The 23,428-nt window shown below is 39.2% G+C and overlaps 1 protein-coding gene across 3 annotated transcripts in view; it reads left to right on the plus strand.

Annotated features, from left to right (window-relative positions):
• Positions 1–23,428, plus strand: part of Ppp4r4 (protein phosphatase 4 regulatory subunit 4) — a 90,115-nt gene that overhangs the window by 28,343 nt on the left and 38,344 nt on the right. For all 3 annotated transcript variants that reach the window (XM_037210796.1, XM_028888305.2, XM_028888306.2), the window contains 3 exons: positions 20,007–20,154; positions 20,583–20,656; positions 23,204–23,310. In XM_037210796.1, coding sequence (XP_037066691.1) covers positions 20,007–20,154; positions 20,583–20,656; positions 23,204–23,310 — 329 coding nt within the window. The remainder of the gene's footprint in view (positions 1–20,006; positions 20,155–20,582; positions 20,657–23,203; positions 23,311–23,428) is intronic.

Raw genomic sequence — 23,428 nt, forward strand, 5'->3', positions numbered from 1 at the left:
ATGTTTTAAAGGCTACTATTTTCACTGTTTTAGAGATAAAGAAATTTGACCTTTTTTTCCCTGTTTTTGAGACAAGTTCTCTCTAGATAGTCCTGATTGTTCTGGAATTTTCTATGTAGACAAGGCTGTCCTACAAAGATTGTTCTGCCTCTGCCTCCCAAGTGCTGGGATCAAAGCTGTGAGCCACTATACCTGGCCACGATGAAGAAATTTAAACTTTAAAGCAGGAGTGGCTGGAGAGATGGTTCAGCAGTTAGGAATGCAAATTGCTCTTCTAGAGAATCTGAGTTTGGTTCCCAGCACCCAGACAGGATGGCTCACAACCACTTGTAACTCCAGCTCCAGGGGATCTGATGGCTTCTTTTGGCCTCCATGGACACTGCATGCATATGTGCACACATGCACATGTTTGAGCATGCACATGCAAATACATACAATTAAAAATAAAATCTAAAAAACAAAATAAATAAGTAAAATATTAAAATGCCAGCAACAAATTTAGAATTATAATTGAACTAATTTCATTTATTTCCAAAATTTCCTTTCTAAACTATATCCAAAGTGGTTGTTGAATTATTTTGTACTTGTCTCAAGGTGGAATTTAAGTAAGAATCAAGAAAGAAAATATTTGACTTACAATTTAAGTTCTATAAATGTGAAAATACTTCAAGATATAGTTATTTTACTCATGTTATGCAACTTAATCCTATGGTCATTATTGATCTAGTATTTTTCCTTCAACTTAATAAACTGAATTCTGAGACATTAGATTTTAATATTGAACTTGTGCTTATGCTATGTGGAAGTGAAGGGATTTTGACTGTCAAGATAAATTTCTAAAATTCTGTATCCTTTTATAAAATTACAAATGAGGGTGATATCATTACACTTAAGATAGCATAATGGGCTCTGTTATAGCACAGCACCAAACATTTCTTCCTGTCGAACTTTTGAATTAATCTCATTGTTCATTTACTTATATTTTTCTCCAAAAATGTCATAATATTTATTGTACAATAGAAAATGTGTGGTGTTAGGCACAGAAAATAACTATAGTGAGTATTTACTAAGGTTTACTGATCAGACACTGTACACTGTTGAATGTTTTATACATTTTAGTTTCTGAGTCTAGACAAGTTTCATGATGCCCATCCCACAGAGGAAGAGACAGCTGAGTCAATTTACATTCCCACCAGAATCAATCTACCTCAAGACCCAGCTATACCACTCTTGAGCATATACTCAGAGGATGCACATCATACCACAAGGACACTTGTTCATCTATGTTCATAGCAGCTTTATTTGTAATAGCCAGAACCTGGAAACAACATAGATGTCCCTCAATCAAAGAATGATTTCTTCCTTCGTATTTCCTCCCCCTCACCTCTGCCCTCTTCATCCACTCTTCCTTTGTTTCTGTTCAGAAAGGGGCAGGCCTCTCATGGGTATCAACAAAGCATGGCATATCAAGTTGCAGTAAGACTAAGTACCTCCCTTATATTAAGTCTAGGCAAGGCAACCCTTTATGAGGAATAGGGTCATAAGAGTCAGCCAAAGTGTTAGGATCAGCCCTTGTTCCCATTGTTAGGAGTCCTACAAGTAGACCAAGCTACATAACTGCCACATATATGTAGAGGGCCTAGGTCAGTCCTATGCAGGCACCCTGGTTGTTGGTTCAGACTCTGAGTTCCTAAGAGACAGGATAGTTTTTTACTGTGGGTTTTCTTGTGATGTCCTTGACCCCCTGACTCATACAATCTTTCCCTCCCTGAGCTCGGCCTAATGTTTGGCTGTGGGTATCTGCATCTGTTTCCATCAGTTACTAGATGAAGGCTCTCTGATGACAATTGGGGTAGTTATCAATCTGATCACAGGAGATGGCCAGTTCAGCCTACGTATCCACTATTGTTAGGGGTCTTAGTTGGAGTCAACCTTGTAGATTCGTGGGAGTTTCCCTTGCATCAGGTTTCTACCTGACCCGAAATGTACCCCATTTCCAGTCATCTTTTTCAGTACTCTCCCCCTCCATCCACCCTTCAACCCAATCCCTCAAGTTCCCATGCCCATCAGCCCCAGTTCACCTAGGAGAACTTCTATTTCCCTTTCTCAGAGAGATCCATGTGTTTCTCCCTGTTGGGCCCTCCTTATTACCTAGCTTCTCTGGGTCTGTGGATTATAGCATGGTTATCCTTTACAGCTAATAACCACTTATGAATGAGTACATACTATGTCTGTCTTTCTGGATCTGGGTTGCCTCACTCAAAATGCTTTCAAATTTCCTGATGTCATTGTTTTTAACAGCTGAGTAATACTCCATTATGTAAATGTGCCATATTTTCTTTGTCTGTTCTTCAGTTGAGGGGCATCTATGCTGTTTCCAGGTTCTGGCTATTACAAATAAAGCTGCTATGAACATAGATGAGCAAGTGTTCTTGTGGTATGATTGTGCATCCTTTGAGTGTATGCTCTAGACTGGTATAGCTGGGTCTTGAGGTAGATTGATTCCCAATTTTATGAGAAACCACCATACTGATTTCCATAGTGGCTGTACAAGTTTTCACTCCCACCAACAGTGGAGGAGTGTTCCCCTTGCTCCCCATCCTCTCCAACATAAGCTGCCATCAGTGTTTTTGATCTTAGCCATTCTGAGCTTAGTCAACCTCTTGATTGGCTGATCTGATTGCAGAGATCTCTAGTGTGTAATTTACTTCAGGCCTCAGCTACCTTGTCTGATCTGCAGCAGTGGCACACAGGACCTATTGCTTCTACTTTGCCTTCTAGAAGCCCCTCACACCGAGAGGTCTTTAAAAAGAACTAACCCATCATGTTTTATGCTCTTGTATACAAAATATCACATCAGTGAAGTAAAGTGACATACTGTCCCCTTCTTTTGCCTCTCTTCCCTTATCCCCAAGAATCAAGCCCTGATCCTAGGAAACTATAAATGTTACCTTATTCCAGAATAAGGTAATTTCTGAACTTGGGTAAATAGTGGATATGGAGATAGGGAGATTGTCTTGGATCATTTGGCAGGGGCCCAAATGCTGTCACGTGTCTCTTATAAGAAGAGGGCAGAAGATGAACAAGTGGGAAAGACAGCAGTAAAGGTGGAGGAAGAGGTGGGAAAGCCAAGAAATGATAACACAATAGCTAGGCATGATAAGGAAGGGATGCTACACTGCCAACTGTGCCAAGAATGTGGCACTGGGCATCTTGGTCTGAGTAATACTGCATCAGAACATTTGGCTTCTAGAACTGTGAGAGAGTAAATTTCTGTTGCTTTAACATAGTTAGCTTCTGTTAATTTGTAATAGCAGCTACAAGAAAACTAAAATAAATAGCTTTTCATTTCAGATAGAATAAAACTTCCTATCATGTCCTTTCTGACCTTGGCCTGTACCATCATTCCCTCTTTTCCATAAAGGCAGAATCTTTGACACTCTAGTTTGTTATTTTTTCTTCAGAGCCTAGAATGATGTTTTGAAATAACAGATACTCACAGCCAACTTTAGAAAGAATGGTGATTGAACTGAATGTTCTGAGAGAACCAGTGTCTACCCAAAAGAGCCATGACGTGTTTGACACTCTGGTCTGACTCACTGAAGGATTCTTGAGTGAAAACAACATTGATCACATGCTTTGATACTGACTTTTTCTCTTACAGGAATGAGAGGAGCATGTAGCAGTACATAATAGAAGACAAAAGTGACATAGTCTATTAAATCAATATGAAATCTGACTATTTAAAGTTGGTAGATGTGATATAGCAATATTTTGATTCTGCAAAGATCCACCACTTCTACTTTTATTACCATTTGTGACTTTTTTTTCACAAGTAGATACAGTAAGAAAATACCAAAAATATCTTCTGGTGTGAATAATACAGTATTTCATACTGAATAGAGATAGATTCTTAAATGATCTCGTTTTGAATTTGAATAGAAAGCATTTACTTTGCAAATAAAGATATTTGTGAATGAAAAGCTGAATGCATTTTAAAAAAGTCTTATTTGAGGTAGTACAGTTGAATGGACAAACAATAATGATTTGTGAAACACTTAATGTGGGGCAGGCACTGTGCTTCATGCCTTAGATACATCCTTTAAACAATTGTCAGCCCCATATGATGTATTATACTCATTTAAAGCTGAGGAAATATGTACTTAAAGCTCAATTTTTGACTGTAATGCTTTGTTAGAAGGTTTCTAAGAAGTATGAAAGAAAATAATTGGTTTTGATACTTCTCTGAAATAAAAACAGTCTTAACTAAGGAATGAGGGAATAGAAATGAGCAATACAAACTACTGTCTTCTTTGGTTTGCGTCTCAGAAAACATTCCTCTCTTCCTCACCACAGTTGACATTTTCTGAGATAAAAGTTTAAATTCCGAGAAAAGCAAAAGGGTTTTATGAAAGCAACACAATTATACATCTGAAACAGAACATGATGTTCCAGGACCCCTGCAGGTCACAGATGGCCTGTGGTGGAGCATAGCATTCCATTGGCTGACACTCTGATTTCAGGCAGGGAAAGAGGAGAGGGAATGGATTCCCACAGTGGTATAAGGTTAATGGAGGTTCCAGCATCAGGGGAAGAATCAACTGTGCAGGGGGCCTTGTGGTCTAGAGCCATGAAGTTATAGAACAGTCTCCCAGTTCACCAAGAAAGAGAGTGGAGACAACTGGGAGAAACTGGAGCAGGGACAGACAGTGGGGACTGCTCTTTTGTGCTTTATAGTGTCAAATAAAATTATGTTGACCATAATCTTTCAAGGATAATGTCTGTTATGTTTTTTCATTTTATCTTTATTTGTATTTAAGGATAAAATAGATTGACATTACTAATTATTTTATAATAATAAAGATCTATGGAAATATTTACAAGTATGTAGATTGGACATAAAGGAAGAATAATATAAGCAAGAGAATAATTCTTTTAATGAAACAAAGTCTGATATAATCCAGGCTAGTCTCAGATTCTCTATGCATTGAAGGATGGCCTTGAACCTCTGATCCTCCTGCCTCAACCTCCCAAGTGTCAGGATTACAGGCATGTGTCACCAAGCTCAGCAGTTAATACTTTTAATAGATCTAAAGTTTGATTTTTTTTCATAAAATTCTAGTAAAGAACAGTGTTCATATATTTGCTTCTTGGTTATTTAGTCATCCATCTTGTCTGTAATAAAAATGAGCTGGATTTTCTCAATTTCTTTTAAATGTGCAGTTGAGCTTAAAAGAATATGAAACAATTCCTGGGTTCAAAAACCGGTTAGCTCCACTCCTTCTTAGGTTGTAGAAGAGCTGTAAGAAAGTATTATTCTCCTTCTAAAACTGGGTTAGCTACTAAGTCCACATGCTCATATATTTTCTTGAGCCTGTCACAGGTAGTCACCAGGCTGCTACATGAGTTGAATTCTAAAAAGCAAGATGATGATGAATCCTTTAAAGAAGGTGGGACATAGGGACACTGACTTTTTTGTTTGTTTGTTTGAATGCAGACTCTGTGTTGATCTGGCTAAGCTGAACTCACAATCCCCCTGTCTCTACCTTCTGAGACCAGCTGCAGATGTGCCACATAAGAGTCTGTGTCAGGTTAGAATAACTTGTGACTTAGAACTCACCAACGCCACCCCTATGTCTTCCCATCTATGGCCGAGCAGTAGAGTTAGCTCTCCTTGGTGCTGTAGGCATGGTGGTGATTAACTACTACTGAGAGAGGAAGCAACTGAGCCTACTTCCCCAGAACCTTCTCTTTGGTAAAGCATAGGCTTGATGAGGGAAGAGCAGTGAAGACCCATTGTTCTGTAGGAGTGTCAGAAGAAGCAGCAGCCTCTTCTGGAAGAGATACCAGGTTTCCTTTCTTCATGACAATGCAATGGTGACTGCTTCTGGAACACAATGGAAACGTAATTCTCTTGGCATTGAAAGGCAAGAGAATGTTAGGTCTAAGACTCTGCACCCAAATAAAGCATAGAGATCTGCCAGTGAGGGAGTGGCAACAAATTTGACCCTGCCAAATACTACCCTGCTCCAAGAAATAGCCAGATAGGTACACTGAAGAAGCTCCATTCTTGCAGCCTGGACTCAAAAGTCCTGACTAAGATGACACAGAATCAAGGATGAAAGGCTCTTACTTCTCCCACTAGCCCAACGTACAGCCATAAGCAACAGAGCTTTACTAATAGGAAAGATAAAGTATGAAAAGAAACCCCTGCTTGAGAGTGTTGTTGGGTCATGGAGGAGAAACCTTTGGCATTACAGACTACATGTTAAATACAAAGTAACAGTGGCCCACTGTTGGAGGAATATAAAACCAGTGATGACATAGACGTTACCATAGCAACAATAAAACTTAAACCCAGTTGAGATACTAAGTAGATTTATTTGCCACCACCCCAATAACCTTGAGAAGAGGCATGTTAGTTTCAGAGCTGTTACATCTGTCTTCAATAAATAGTATCGAATAAAAAATTGCTAAACCCCCAAATAAGGGGAGGAAATGACCAAGTATCAGTGATGACCCAAGAAGTATGAGATAGGTAAATAACTATGATTAACTTGTTAAAAAATGATATGCATGATATATAGGGCTTTCAACAGAGAGATGGAACAATAAAATAATCAAATGAAAATGCTAGAAGAAAAGAGTAATTAATGTCAGACATGAAGGATGTGTTTATTGGTTGGTCACAACTGGGGAATCAGTGAACATGAAGACAGATGTTAGCCAAGCCAACCTAAAAGACAACGAAGAATGCAAAAGTTAGCAGAGAAGTGACCTAGGATACAGGTTGAATCTCAGAAAGACAAAAGGGAAAATGAAAGAAATAATGGCCAAGACTCTGAAATTAGTGAAGGACAAGAAACCATAGCTCCAAGAATACAAGGACACCAAACAGGAGAAACACACACAAATGCACATATTCATACACAAACACACATACATAAACACACTCTCTCCCAGGAACATGATGATAAAAACTGTTGAAGAAAAGGGAAAATGAGACAGTCTTGAGAGTAGCCAGAAAGAAAGGAACAGGAAATATTACTTAGGGGACGCAGGTAAGAATTTCTGGTTAGAAGCACACTGCTGGTGGGAATGTGAAATGACTCAACCACATGGGAAGACTGAGTTTCTTAAAAATTTAAATATGTACTTAGTATGGCACCCAGCTGCTTCCCTTCTGTGGATAAGACTGATACTGATATTTGCATAGAGACTTGGTCATGAAGGCGTTGAAGTTCATGGCTAGTTACTTGCAGCTAATGCTGAAAACAACTGAAATCTACACCCATAGGTAATGGATAAATAAATTGTAGCAGCATAGCCATGAGGTAATGCTTTTGTTTTAATGAGACAGTGTTTCACTATGCATTCTAGGCTCACCTTGAACTTGTATAATTCTGTACCTAGATTCCCTAGTGCTGGTATTATAGGTGTGCACCACCATGCCTGTACTACAGGCTCATTCTAAACATAGTTCATTTTAGGTACAGGATTTTAGAGTGCTTACTGGCAGGGTTTTGTTGTTGTTGTTGTTGTCTTTTGGGGCACACATATGGCATTTCTAATCTGTGGTTTATTTTTTGTTGCTAGCTAAAATTTCTGAGCTATCATTTTTTTTTCCAAATGTGCTTCTATTTCATCCCTTCTAGGTTTCCCATTTCTCATATAATTAGACCTTTTCTTAGTATCTTTTGTCTTTTACTTTTTCTGTCATTTTTCTTCTTTGTGATTTATGTTGGGTGTTTAGTCCTGACCCATTGTCCAGTTCACTAGTTTGTGTCTAACCAATTTTAATTTTGATTACTGTATTTTTCTGGTCTGGAAATTCTACTTAACTTTTGTAAATCTTCTACAACCCATTTAAATATATTAGAATTTTCTGTTGAAATTCTTATTGTATTTTTTTGTTTTCTTTAACTAGGCAATATATTTGATACCACCAGGACCTGGAACTCCTTTTAGTGTGTTTGTTTTTGAGACAGGGTCTTACTATGTGGCCCTGGCTGGCCTTAACCCTTTCTAGAAAAGGCTGGCTTTGAATTCAGAGATCTGCCTGTCTCAGTCTCTGGAGTGCTTAGGATTACAGGCCTGTACCACCATGCCTGCTCAGTGTGTTTCTATTTTCTACTGGTTTGCTGATTCTTTTCCATATTATCTGCCTGGATATTATGGACTCTGTGCCTGATCTTATATTTGCCAACTTACCTGTTACATAGTTTGAGGCCCACAAGATAGCTCCTTTTGGTAGGGAATATTTTTCTTCTAGCCAACTTAACTATTGTCATAAAGTCTCTTGTAATCCCATTTCAGGTATAGGATGTATTATGATTCAGATATAAATATCCTTGAAGGTAGTTGAGTTGAAGACTTCAGTCCCAGCTGGTGGTTTGTGGAGAACTGAATTGAATCATGAGGATGCTAACTTTATCAGTTGGTCATCCATTGATGAGCATAGGGTTACTCAAAAGTAGGGTCATTGGGTATATGCCCTTGAAGGGTAGATCCTGTCCCTGGAACCTCCCTCTCAGTTTTATGATAAAACTATTCCTGGGGAGATGCAACACACATCTAATCACCCCAGATATGGAACCCATGACAGAACAAAGTTTGGATACCACCAAAGTCCAACTTGATGAACCAGTGAGTTTTATTGGGTTTACTTACAGGAGTATGAGTGAGGATTTACTTACAGGAGCAGAAGTGACTCAAAGACAGATACATTACCAAAGTCCACCCCAGCATGGGTGACAGGAGGAAACTGTATAGCTTGCAGGCAGTTCAGCAGGTTGGAGGGTGTTCTTTCCAAGTAACTCTGGTCTAAACCTCTTCAGGCAGCTTGGCTGGTTTCTGTTCCTCCCAGGCAGCTGGTCTGGTCTCAGAGTCTTCTTTGAAGCTTCATTTGCTTGAGAATCATGCAGCTTTATTGTTTACTCTGGGAGGGAGGGCCCTAGTGAATCCTGTCAGTCTCAGGGACTTCCTGAATTTATTTTGAGTTATTTACCTTTCTGCTTAAGGAGCATTCCTGCAAGATGGAATGTTTCAATCTCTGGGGAAACTTAGATGCTAGCTCCTGAGTCTCCCCTTTCTTTCACTCATGAGTAAGCAGCCCTGTCCCTTTCTTCTGGACTCTCCACCCTCTCTGCTTTAATGTTCTGCATCACCATGGGCCACGGAGTTAGCCAGCCGCCTGTTGTTGACTGAAGCTCTGAGCCAAATTACACTTTTCCTCCTCTCGGTTGCTCTGGGCTTTTTATCCAAGTGCTAGAGTGCTGACTGAAGCTAGAGTGTTCTCCTCTGATTGGAAGAGGGCTCCCAGGACCCCAAAAGCCTAGCAAAGTTGTCAGCGTCTTTAAGCTGCCAGCCTCTCCTGACCCTCGCCTAGAATTAGCAACTATTGAAGAGAAGCAATTCAAAATTACATGCTTGATTTTCTGTATTTGTATGGTTTCTTGGCGCTCAGTGGGTAACTTTTCACTACCTTGTTCATTTCTATGTATTTTCATTGAGACAGTTTTTATATTTTTGTCTAGATTTTTAAAAAATGATCCTTGTTAGGAGTATTGATGAGAATTACCACATCTGCCATTGCTAAGAGAGGAAGTTCTCTTTATTTTTCCTTGTTTTAATTTCAGAATGTTAACATTGACATTTATTTTATTTATGTGTGTATGTATGTAGGTATGTGTGTATGTGTGCACGTGTCTGAGGAGACCCTGGAACTGGAGTAACAAGTAGCTTCCTGTGTGAGTGATGGGAACCAAACTTGTGTTCTATGGAAGAACAGTATGTACACTTAACCTTGGGCCATCTCTCTAGCCCTCGGAATGTTAACTTTAAATTTTTTGTTTATGTAACTGCATAGGTTTTAGGTATGCATATATCCCTTTGCTATTCCTATAATTACTCTTGTACTTACACAGGCCAATTAATTTCTGTGATATGTTAGCAATACCCAAGAACCTATAATTAAATATTTTGTCAAAGATTTGTTACAGATATCCTTATATAAATGTTATTTCTTTTTTTTAAAGATTTTTTTAAAAATATTTATTTATTTATTATGTATATGGAAGAGGGTGCCAGATCTCATTACAGATGGTTGTGAGCCACCATGTGGGTGCTGGGAATTGAACTCAGGACCTCTGGAAGAGCAGTCGGTGCTCTTAACTTCTGAGCCATCTCTCCAGCCCTTTTTTAAAAAGATTTATGTATGAATATTTTGTCTGCATGTATGCATATGTACCAGGTACATGCCTGGTGCTTTCAGAGGTCAGAAGAGGGTATTAGATTCTCTTTGGAAATGAAGTTACAGACAGTTCTGAGCCACCACGTGGGTACTGGGAATTGAACCTGGGTCCTTTGCAAGAGCAGCCAGTTCTCTTAACTACTGAACCATCTCTCCAGACCAACACTGTGTTCTTAAACTCCAATTTTTTGTTGTCTTGTTTATTTTATATCATAATAGTTCTTGAATCTATTTTCTTTCCCCAGCCACACTGCACCCATGCGGGTCCCAACAGTTGTGCTGGTTTGTTTGTTCTGGTAAGCACAGTAGCTTTTCAAGGTTACCCTAGTCCTTGCTTCCCTCTTGTGCTATGCTCCTTCCCTACTTCTAATTCCATTTCCACTCTTATTAGGAAGGACATTTCAAAGCATTTAGAACTGCAGTGTGTGTCTCCTTGTGCTTAAAGGTTCTGAGGCTTTTCTAATTGAGCTGCCTGTTCACTGCCAAAGCAAACCCACCTCTTTGCTCCAAGCAAATGGACTCTTTTAGTTCTCTTATTCAGCATGTTTCTCCATACTCCTCAATGCTGGATGCTTGGACTGCTCTCTTTATTATACTTCTTGCTTTCCTCTGTAGTGGGTAGCTGTTCTAGCTATGACCTTGAAGCACCACCCCTAGTGAGGTTTCAGGTAACTGTTACACCTGCTTATGACCTTGAAGTACATGCCCCTGGGGCATGGCCACTTGGGACCCTTAAGACCTGGGATGCACATACACAGCTCTCTCTTCCAAGCCTATATTTATTTTTACATACATTGTAAACTGTTTAGAGTTTTATTCCATCTGAATCTGTCTTATTGTGAATCTGTAATCATTTTTTGACCATTGATTTAAACTGCAGTGTGGCTAGGACTGAAGCAGCAGCCCTGGGAGTCCTGTGCCCACCTCAGCTTCCCAACATGGCAGAGGTATGTTTACTACCAGCTCTGGGGGAACCATGCTTACCACCAACTCTGGGAAACAATTGGTCCATGCCTCCATCCAGCAACATGTAGCCCAGAAACTTTTTTTTTTTTTTTTTGGTCTGTACTAGCCAAAGCTAAATTTACCATGCAGTGTGCTGCATGGCTTGGAGAAACCTCTGTGTACTGTGGTGGGAATCCTCCATGCTGTAGCTCAAGCCTGCATGCCGTAGCTTCTGTGTATCAGTGCTTGCCTGAGAGATACAACTAGGAAGCTGTTTTTAGCTCTGTTTTAGAATCTTTTTTTTTTTTTTTTTTTTTTTTTTTTTTTTTTTTTAAAGCTTTCTCAGATTTGGAGGGAAATTCTTGCTATCACATCTGGGTGCCAAAATGTGGTCAGAAGTTTTCCTGTGTCCTGCCTGGCCCCATAGCTGCTCAGACCTAATAAACACACAGAGGCTTATTTAATTATGAACTGGATGGCCTATTGCTCAAGCTTCTTGTTAGCTAGTTCTTATAACTTAACCCATTTCTATTAATCTATAAGTTGCCACATGGCCATGACATTACCGGTCTGCTGGCATCTTGCTGTTCCTTGGGCAGTGGCTCACATCTCCCCTTACTCTTCTTTCTTTTTTCACTCTCTCTCTCTTGGATTTTCCTGCCTGGCTCCATCCTGCCCTGTCATAGGCCAGTGCATTTTATTTATTAGCCAATGGGAGTAACACATATTCACAGCATACAGAAAGACATCCTACAGCATTCCTGCCTCCTCCTGTTCCACCCTCTGTGCAGGTTTTCCTTTCTCCTTACACGGGTTGTTACTTCTCAGGAAAGCTTTCTCTGACTTCTCAGATATTATCTGCTAGGGCTCTCATGGTATCTTAAACTTCTCATTCTTAGCTCTCATCACAATTGTAACAGCAGAATTAGCAGGATTATTGGAATGTAAGGTACACTGCAGGTCTTGCTTGATTGCTAAGTCTCTAGCACTCAGCATAATCCTTGAATGTGATTGGTCATTTCTTGATCTGAGAGAACATGAGCTAGAGTCAAGGTGGAAGGACCTCAGCATTCCCCTCCCTGCTGTATCCTTGCTTACTAACACCACAGGCACAGTAGGGAGCAGCACCAGGTGTAGACAGATTTTTCTTTGGGCTGCCAGCTCACAAAAAAATGACATGGAGACTTATTAATTATGAAAGCTTGACCTTAGCTTAGGCTTGTTTCTGACTAGCTTTTATAACTTAAATTAACTCATTTCTATCAATTTGCATGCTGCCACATGGCTTGTGTCTTTTATCTCTCTTCCTGCATGTCCTGCTTCTTCTGCATTTGGCTGGTGACTCTCTATAGTGCTTAGATTCATCTCCTATTCTCTCTCTGCCCAGAAGTCCCGCCTAAACTCTCTCTGCCTAGCTATTGGCCATTCAGCTCTTTAGTAAGCCAATCAGAAGGCACCTTGGTTAAGACACATCTTCACAGTATACAAAAAGATTATTCAACAACAACCAGGAGCTGAAGAGACACTTCAAGAGGGAGCTCTGCCTTATCCTAGAGGCTTACAAGGAAGGTCCTGGCTGCCAGACTCAATCTGAAGGATCAAGTTGAAACTTAGTTCCATTGGCACAGACACACATAGGATCAGAAGCACATCTGTGAGCATGCACTCCCCCCCCCCACACACACACACCTGGCTCAACCTGGTGTTCTCCTCTTCCAAGACATTTGACTACCACTGCCTACAACGAGAATGGAGGAGCAGCCTTCTTGCCATCTGTAGAGGAGTTGTCCTTGCTGCTCAGAGAGCATAGTTGCTTTTACTGGGGCTGGGAGTACAGGACCCAGCTAGATCCTCCAAGGACACAGGAAACCCCCCTTTGTGTGTGGGGTGGGGGGTGCTCCCTGCATCTCTGGAAGCCTTGAAGAGGCTCTAGGTCTCTACCTGGATATCTGGTACCCAGGCAGAGATGGCATGTAATACAATGAACCCATCTCCACGGATTCCTGAATGCTTAGGGAGGACAACCTACAATACCTCACAGGGCCACATCTGATTCCCCAGTCTGCAAATACTTGGTTGCAGCTTTCTTATTTTTTGAGGGGGCCCATGGGGCCCAGGCTTCACTCAGTGTAGTAGAGGATGACCTAATTCCTCTGCCTCTACTGTGCCCAGCTGTTTTTTGTTTTTTGTTTTTGTTGCTGTTGTTTTGTTTCTGGTTTGGGATTTGGAGCCTCCACCTCCCAGATGCTGGGCTACCCAACCAGTGGTGTGAGACTTTTGGTTGTTTTGTTTTTCTTATGTGAGATCTCTTCTCTTCTCTTCTCTTCTCTTCTCTTCTCTTCTCTTCTCTTCTCTTCTCTTCTCTTCTCTTCTCTTCTCTTCTCTTCTCTCCTCTCCTCTCCTCTCCTCTCCTCTCCTCTCCTCTCCTCTCCTCTCCTCTCCTCTCCTCTCCTCTCCTCCCTCCCCTCCCCTCCCCTCCCCTCCCCTCCCCTCCCTCCCCTCCCCTCCCTCCTCTTCTTTTCTCTTCTCTCTTCTTCCCTTCCCTCCCTTTCCTTCCTCTCCACTCTCCTTCCCTCCCTGCACCCCTCTGTTCCCCTCCCTGCCCCTTCCCCTCCTTTCTGTGTGTGTGTGTGTGTGTGTGTGTGTGTGTGTGTGTGTGTGTGTGTGTGTGTGTGTGTGTATGTGTGTGTGTGTTTAATTATTTGTGTTTGGGTTCCCTACTCCACTTTGAGGCAGTTTCATTCACATCCTAGTTTATTGATGATTTTCAACTTGCTTGTTAGGGACTTGTTGGGTTTCATTTCTGTCAGTGGCAGATTGATAATAAACTTATTTATAGAAGCCTAAAAAACTTTTGATTCTTACTAGACTACTTTAGAGAGCAAGTTTAGGTTAGAAAAATATGACTATTAGGAAAATACCATTTCCATTTGTAACAAAATTTTCCTAGAGGCCTGCCCTGAGAAGATTCCTCCCAGAGTCCTGGGGAAGATGCTATGTCTGGCATGGGATTATCTGAGAGAAAAGAATCTATGTACACCATGTTCTTACATCCTTTTACTGTATTTCTCTAAGACAAAATTCTATCTACACAGTTTCAATTCTGTCCTGACACTCAGTTCCTCTCAGTACCTACTTTTTCTGTTTTCTCATAATCCTAACTAAACTCCTATGCTTTTGACCTTATCTTCGTCCTCTGTTCCTTCACCCTCCCATCTTTTCTTCCTTGCTCCTTACCCCTGGCCCTGAGAAACTCTGCCTTCTCTTCTCTTCAGCCATTCAGCTCTGTCTACCATCTATAGAAATTCTCCTTGTTCTCTTCTCTCTGGCCATGCGGCTCTGCTCACCATCTACAGAAACTGCCTTGTTCTTTCTCTCCTGGCCACTCTACTCTGACCAGGAATCCTGCCCCATCCTTCACTCCACCTCCTTGCAAAACCTCCTTTGTTCTGAGTCAATTGCTCTGGAATGCAGTTTTCCCTGTCTGGGGAAGGGAGGTCTGAGCTTCATTTGCACAAGAAACAAAGCTATATATCCACAGCCCACCTGTCTCCTAGGCCTTGTAGGGGTGTTAGTTACCTAGTGAATCAGCAGTAGGTCTAAGAAGCTAAATTCTTTACCAATATGGCCTAGTAGTATATGGGCACACAAGAACTTCATAGCAGAGGACAGCTGATATATTAAAAATTGAATAATACCAAATATTCCTTGATAAATGGCTTCCTCTAGAAAAATGCCTTGAATTTTCTAGGTATAACTTTAATATACAGCTGGATCTCTATAATATATTCTTGCAGCCTGCTAGATATTTGCTTATAGAAATCACTAGAATTTTCATTACTACTGTTCACTAAAGAAAACAGTTTATAGTTTTTCCCCCCACAAAATAGTTGACTAATTAAATACTTTATGGATCATTTGAAGTGGTTATTGTAGCTATCAAATCTATTAGTAAGTATTTCTTTCATAAACATACTCTTTGTAAAGTGTTAAATTGTTACTTTGCTTTTGAAATTGAAGCTATAAAATCCATTATTCTAATTAATTATGTATAAGAATGACTTATAAAACTGCTGAAAGTGCAGTTTTAGGACCTTGCTTCTCTCACTCCTCTCTTCTTCCTCCTTTTCAATTTTTTAAATTTTTATTGGTGACCCTGTGTTTTTGCATGACAGAGCATTTATTCACCCATTTATGATAGTGTAAGAGTGATCATTGCTATTCCCTTTACAAAAAGGCTCTTAGAATATTGTTTGTGTATATTCTCATCAGTCCCCTGCTCAGTCACTGAAGTGCAGATTTAAAGAAGGGCTCTATGCATCCCTTCATTGTTCTGGTTTATTATCTGCAGTGAATGTCCCTCTCTGCCTGACCTGCTGTTCTTAGCCAGCTCTCCTCCCAGCTCTTTCTATTGGTTTGGGATGAGGAAGAGAATGAGGTATGGGAGAAAATTGTTATAGGCATCTTAAGAGTTGGCACATTCATTCTATCTGTTTATCTGTAGCTCAGATTTAGTCTTTTGTTAATGTTATAATTCTATAATAAAAGAGCTGCCACCTACTGTTAATTATTGAGAGTTTTCACATTAATTTCCCTTAATCCCCCAAATATTTAAATTCCTATTATCTAAGTTGAAACAATCAGTGTTGTAATGTACTTTTCGGTTTTACTTAGTAATTTTAGAACATGTGAATCTATTAATATTTGCTCATTAGGAGTAAGCCAATAGTTTCCTAATGCTTTTCTCTGTTGTACACTGGGAAGAGAAAAAATTTTTTCATGGATATAATACAGGTTCACTAGAGGCAGTTATTTCTCTCTCTGCAGGAGACAGCACACTGTTTTATAATACCCTAACTGGAGTGGATTACAGAAGTACCTAGCATGTTCTCCTTCCTTCAACAGGACTAGTTTAAACACTTTGGAGCATCCCATTATGCCACTGATGAAATACCTCATTTCATTTTTGAAGAGTTTAGACTGGGCTGCCTGCCAAGCAATAGTATATAATAGGAATGGTAACTGCCTTCAGGCATACACTTAAGCAAATGGAGGAATTTACTTTTCAGTGTCTTCCAAGGTCTACGAGGATGCACACTTATTTATCCTAAGAGTATGGATTTCACATGTGTTTGTTCAGAGGTGTGACTCTGGAGGAAAACACTTATTGGTAAGTATGATATTTATTATATTACATTTTAGAAAAAAATATGTTTAGAAATTAATTCTTTTCTTTTTTCTTTTCTTTATTTTTTTTTTAAGCAGTAAGGAGATCTCTTAGTCTCTGCTGGTTTCTTAACAGTGGACAGTCCCAGATGTTGAAGTCAGCCCAACAAGAGAAAAACCTAAATCCTGATAAGAGTTGAGGATTTTTTCAAAATTAAATGCAAAATAGTTGGGGCAAATGTTGCTGCGAGAGTCAAGGTTAAGTCATATAGTAAGAAGACAAAGCCGGAAATTCTTCCTGTTTTACTTTGCATGCACTTTGCCTCTGTGCAAACCCAGGACATAATGACATTAGGCGCCAGGAAGCAGCTCTTGGAACTTAAAACAACAACCCATGTGAACTGGAATGCACATCGTAGCTCTCACCACTTATTTGATTACAAAGCCCTTTCTGTTTCTAAATAAAAGTTATGCCTTTCAAACTTGTAAGTCTCTATATTGGCTGCTCAGATTTTTTTAAATGTGTTCTCCAGATCCCAAATTGTTTGTATGGAATGAATATTTATTCTCGAAACAGCAAAGCAAGGGTGATAGGAAGGTTGGTTTCAGAGACTGATTACATCCTCTGCCTTAACATGCCTTTTCTTTTTCTCTCAGCCAAAGACTCTTAAGATATGGGGCTTTATGGGAGTTAACCATATTGCATAAACATTTGCCATAGCAAAAGTCACTGTGAGATTTCCCTCACTGCACCATGAGGCTTAGCGTTGGTGTGAGCCATGTCTTAATGGTGAATGGACATGTGGGATCTGTGAGGAAGAAGTCAGTATGCAGAAGAGATTTGGTGGGTTGTAGGGTATTTGCTCAATGATCAGGCACAAACACTTAATTGCTCTGGTGGTCCTTCTGCTAGAGTATTAGGTATGTTATTTCCACCTGATGACTGGCATCTGTTTCATTGCACTAAATGAAGCAGGGACCATGGGCACAGTATATAAATAGTGGTGACAGTTGTTGGAGTGGAGCATAGCAAGAGTAGCTTTGTATGGACATAATTGAATGTGTACCGGTATGTTTGGCCTTACCTTCTGTCTGATATTGCCAATCCCTAATCTTTAGGACCTACCTCAAAATTTCTTGACACTACCTTTTAGGAGCTGTTGAAAGTATGTAGGAAGAGAGAGAACACCCAGAGCAGAAAGTTCTATCCTGAATGCATGCTATGTGGTCAGTCAGAGTTACAGTGGGCCAACACACAAGAGTCCTCACAGTCATAAAAAAATTCTCTTTCTAGGAGAGGTAGACCATACTCAAAGGGCTGTACTACATGTTGGGTGATAGCTTAAGCCTTTCCCAGGGCTGATGAACTGGGGGTGAATGTGTTAGGGAACATGATATTTGCATATTCAAAAGTATGTCCTTTTTAAGAGTAGAATGTATAACATTTCCTTTTGAAATGGTTTAAAATAGGACTGTTGAGGAAGACTCATTTTAAAAATGGTATCAGAGTACAGGCTTACAAGAGGTCAGGGAGCCACCATGTGGAAATCTGGGCAAAGGAGGATTTGTGAGCAGATTCTGGAAGTCACCAAAACAACTTGGACTCTGAGTGAGAAGGAAAGCCATAGGGGGATCCGAGCAGAAAGGAGCATAGTCTGAGTTAATTCTTGAGAGAATCTCTCCGGTTTTTGAAGATAAGAGAGGGGCAATGATGAATCAGACTAGATAAAGATTATTTGAATCATTTAAGCTGGAGTTGATGGTGGTTTGGACTAGGGTAATAGTGGGAGAGGTGATAAGTTAGATTACAGATCTGTTTTGTAGGTAGATCCTTTTGATGGGTCAAGTGAGGTAAAAAGGGGAGCTAAGGATGACCTTGAAGTTTGTAGACTAAGAAGCTTGTGAAAACAGTTGTCATTTACTAACAGAGAGGAGGAAGGTGACAGGAAGCATAGGTTTCAGGACAAGACCAGTGAAGATGTAGGCAAGGTGCTGTTCCTTCTATGAACTCAAGGGTAGTGTAGAGAAAGGTACTGGATGTACAGTAGTCATTATTTAAATGGTCATTTGCATAATAAGTTAGTAAATTGTACAAATAAATGCTGTTTAAATGATTTAAATTTGTATGATGGTCATGTTGTAATTGACTTTTATTATATAAGGAAATAATGCAGAAAGGGTAGTTTTCCTAAGATCACAAAAACTTAACTTTATAAGTATCATGACGGTCTGATAACTTTGCTCTGCCAGTCACAAAACTGACATATAAGTGAAGTTATCACAATTTATATAATTGAGCAAAAAAAAAAAATTCTTCTCTGCCTTTACATTTTACAGACACCCCTAAAACCAACAGGCTTGTAGAGAAGTAGTTATCTCAATATTTGATAAGGCTTACTTAGTTTATTTTTCAGCCTTTGATGTATTAAAAGTGTATATTTTAATGTAGGCTTTAAATTTGAATATGAATGTTCAAATTTTTAAATGTCTATGAATATAATTTATTGTTTAGAAACATTCTTATATTTAAGAAACGCCCTTAAATTGTTTACTTCATGGTAATTTATTCTCTGATTAGTTGTATCAAGGGGAAAGAAACTGCATTTACACTTTTTTTTTTTTTTGAGATAGGGTCTCACTGTGTAGCTCTTGCAGGCCTGAACCCCCTCTGTAGATCAGGATGGCCTGGAACTCACAGAGAGATCCTCTGCCTCCCAGTGATGGGATTAAAAGTATGTGCCACCACACCTGGCCATTTGTACATTCTTAAGTATTTCCCTTCTTACATGAGAATGTATAATGTTTGTTTATTTTAGATTTGTTCTATTTTTAATTATGTGTAGCCTTGTGTATCTGTCCAGAGGGATGTGCATATGAATGGGGTTATCTGCAGAGGCAAGAAGGATTCATTAGATCCTTGGAGCTAGAGTCACAGGCAGTTAAGAGCTGCCTGATCTGGGTGCTGGTTGAATTGAATTCAGATCCTCTGCCAAAGCAATACAAGCTCTTAGTCATTGAGTTATCTCTTCAACCCTTATCATATTTATTTTTGAAACAGAAATACAGGAATGAGAATACACACGATTGAGCTTTGACGTTATTGTGCTCAGTAGGATGACATCTGCATATTGCTATTAGCAGTGTAAAAGTTCAAATCCACCAAAACCACCTACTCTGGGAATCATCCCAAATTCCTCATATACTTATTGTCAGCACATATTAACTGAATGTAATTTTAAATCATGCTCTAACATCTGTTCTTCTTCATTTTAAATAATTTTGTCTAAAATATTTAAGATTTCAGTAATAAGTTCAAATAAAATTTTAAATAAGAAAAACAAACCACCTACTCTGTTCTTTAAAATTTTACATGTGGTTTATCATTTTCATCCAGTAAAGCAAAAGAATGTTATTTGTTGTATAAATTCTTAAAACATTTAAGATTTCTTAAGGAATTTGTCATTGAATAAATATTAGGGACGGGTTAATATGGTCCTCTTAAGTAATAAGAGGTACATCCTTAAAGATTATATTTAGTGATTTGTGGAGTATGACTGTTCACTTTCTGTAACCTTCGCTCTTTTAAGCATTACCCTTCTGACCTCTTATCTCAATAAATAGCTAATTCTTTCTGATCACACAGGAAGTCCTGCATGTTGCAAGCGTGGAAATGCAGCTAACAGCTGCAGTGTCATTTCTGACCATTCTGCAGGAAGAATCAATGTCAGTCCACACCTGTGCACACTCCTTCCTGCAAGTCATTCTCCTGCACCTGGAGCACAGGGACACAGGTCAGGGCCGAGCATACTTAATTACATTCCTGTTTATGGTATCTAGCAAATGGCTGTGGTTCATTTGCCATCTGTGTACCTAATGAAAATAGCTGAGATCTCTCTAAGAAATACCCCTGGGAGCAAGAACACACTAATTTCTCGGGGTTGTTATTTCCTTAGATGTTTTTCTTTACATTTATGTTCATGGGGTTATCCTACAGTGAAAACAGAATACCTTGAGTTAGAATTATCCCCTTTAAATTATTTTTCAGTGTTTAAAAATTTCTAAAGTTAGTCAAGACAAAAGCTGTGGAAAATGTCTTAGAATAGTAATAATAATAATTCTTATTTTGTAATAAAATGTGATTGCAGCTGGTAATGGATGAGTTGAGAGTGCACTTGTACCTGAGATGTTTAACCCGGCGTGTTGTGTCTTTGCCCATTAGGTGTCAGCAATGCATGGCTGGAAACACTTCTCTCTGCAATAGAATTATTACCAAAAGAAACTCTGAGGCATGAGGTAATACTGTGTTTTTTCTTCTCTCTCTCTTTTTTAAAGAATAAGATTGTTTTCCATTGTGAAAGCAACATAACTCAGAAAATGTAAGGAAGAAAAATAATTTATACTTCTGTAGTTGGCTGCTTTTAAGTTTTTGATATATGTCCTTCAGATTTCCCCCTCTGTGTGGTTTGCTGCTTGTCATGTCAGTAATCGTACTGAATCTGAGAGTGGTCACTTTCCACTAAACATTATTTCCTGTGTGTAGTTGCAAATTATTTTACTTGTTACATGCTGGAAGCCATTTTCAGCCTTAAATTTTACTATCAAAGCATCTCTGTAGAGCTTTTCTGGTAGTTTTTTAACTGTGGCATCCACAAAGGTGGTATCACCTGGTGAAATGTAGTTACCCTGAGTTTTTATTAAAAATAGTGTTCCACTGAGCATGTGACTTAGTTGGTAGACTGCTTGCCTAGTGTGCACAGAAGCCTGGCTTTGATCCCCAGGTTCATATACCTGCAGTCCTGGCACTCAGAAGGCGAAGGTAGGATGATTAGGAGTTCAAGGTCCTCCTTGGCTATATTGTGAATTTGAGGTCAGCCTGGGTTACATTAGACCCTGCTTCAAAATCAACAACAAAAATGGTGTTCCAGCTTAATTTGATAGGCTAAAGGCATGACTGCATTTTAATTGGAAATTTTAAATTATACTGTTGACTGTTTTGTCATACATTATATCAAATTAGTTGTATTTTTTTTTTTTTTTTTTTTTTGAGACAGGGTTTCTGTGTGTCACAGTCCTGGCTGTTCTAGAACTCACTCTGTAGCCCAGGCTGGCCTTGAATTCACTGAGATCCACCTGCCACTGTGTGGGGTGTTTACCCACCAATCCCACAGCTCCCCAGAGTTTTCTTGAGTGTGAGCAGCAGGAAATATTAGATAGAAGGATTTATTGCAGAGATAAACAGATAGAAAATAAAGGATAGCCTCGAGAGGGCCTGGAACCTATTCCAACAGGCCCCGACTGTCTCTGCCCCAGAGTTTTTATAGAGACGCCAAGGGGTGGAGCAAAAGACCTCCTCCCCCAGCACAGCCAAGTGCAGATCATCTCAGACATCTGCACTCAGGCCTGTGGTCCTAATCATCCTTTATGTGGACCTGCTGGGTAAGCCACAAGGAACCCGAAACTGGGCTCCCATACCTCTGTATCCCGAGTGCTGGGATTAAAGGCTTGTGCCACTACCTCCCAGTATCTTTTATTTTATTTTTTTCACTTGTACTTATTCTTTAGAAATTATCTGATCATGGGGCTAGAGAAATGGCTCAGAGGTTAAGAGCTCCTACTGTTCTTCCAGAGGTCCTGAGTTCAATTCCCAGTAACCACATGGGGGCTCACAACCATCTGTGATGAGATCTGGTGCCCTCTTCTGGCCTGCGGACATACATGCAGGGAGAACACTGCATAATAAATAAATAAATCTTTTAAAAAAAGAAATTATCTGATCTTATTCTTTAAGCACTATTTACATATTCCATCTCTCTACCATCTTTTGTTACATTTGTACATATTTGTATAAGATTATTCGCAGTTGGTTATTTGCCTTTTAATTTCCAGTATGGTTCATTCAGTCCCTCTTGAAAGATTTTATTATAAATTAAGATGACAGGCTAGAAAAAATGGGCAGCAAATCTGTCCTCTAGACATCTTGAACATTATCCCTGTATATATTTCTTTGCACACATACCATGGCAAAAAGTTATTCATTGAAATACCCTCCACTGATTTTATTGTGTCTTTGTCCTTATTATAGTTTGTCATTCTGTCACAACACCAGAATGCTCTTTAAAATAGCAAGTTTTGTCCAGTTATAAGAATGTGTACCTGATGACAAGTAGCTGGCCGTCACACATATTGCACTGAGCACAATGTAGAGATGTGCTCTTTGTGTTTTTGAAGAGCAGTGTGAACGTGAATGAGGCAATTGCTACTCAAGAGTGCTCAGCATTTCTTGCATGTGATCTTTGATAGAATCCTTGGGATGAGAAATAGCAAGGTTAAAAATTAAAGAGTTGGTGCTAGAATAACAGACCACTATTCATAATTCTTTGCAGTGTGCCATGCTAACGAATGTTTGAGTGCCTAGTAGATGCATAATATAGCACCAGACTTTGGTTATTATGTTCAAGTAACAGAATTCCTAAATAGATTTTTCTCTATTTTTAGGATAAATATAAAACTCCCTCTGAAAAAAAGTTCAGAGTATCTGGTAACTAATTTGCTTTTCTTTGTTAAAAATGTGTTTTCAAAATTATTTTGATATGCACGCAGATCACTGCAGTGTTTGCCATGAGCTTTACTCTAGCGCTTTCTCCTAATTGGTTTTAGTTGTGTAGTTTGACATCTTTTCCTTAGCCAAGAAGACAAAGAAAGTGCTCTGAGTTAAGAATGACCATGTATCTCAATTGTAATGTATGTTATTTAAAAGTGTTTAAAACATGAAAACATTCTTTGTAGTGACAAGAATGTATAATATTTCCTACATTTATTCTCTAAATTGTTTCCTTTTAGATTCTCAATCCACTTGTTTCCAAGGCACAACTTTCTCAAACTGTCCAGTCGCGTTTAGTTAGCTGTAAAATTTTAGGAAAACTAACCAACAAATTTGATGCCCATAGGTGAGTATGTATGTATAATTTTTGTCTCTTTTATCAAATTAAATTGATTTAAAATATGTAATGGCTGTATCAACAATGATTACTTTTGTATTATTCTACATTACTCACAAACTTAACC

Source organism: Peromyscus leucopus, chromosome 14, assembly GCF_004664715.2.
Source record: "Peromyscus leucopus breed LL Stock chromosome 14, UCI_PerLeu_2.1, whole genome shotgun sequence".
In the NCBI taxonomy this organism is placed as follows: Eukaryota; Metazoa; Chordata; class Mammalia; order Rodentia; family Cricetidae; genus Peromyscus; species Peromyscus leucopus.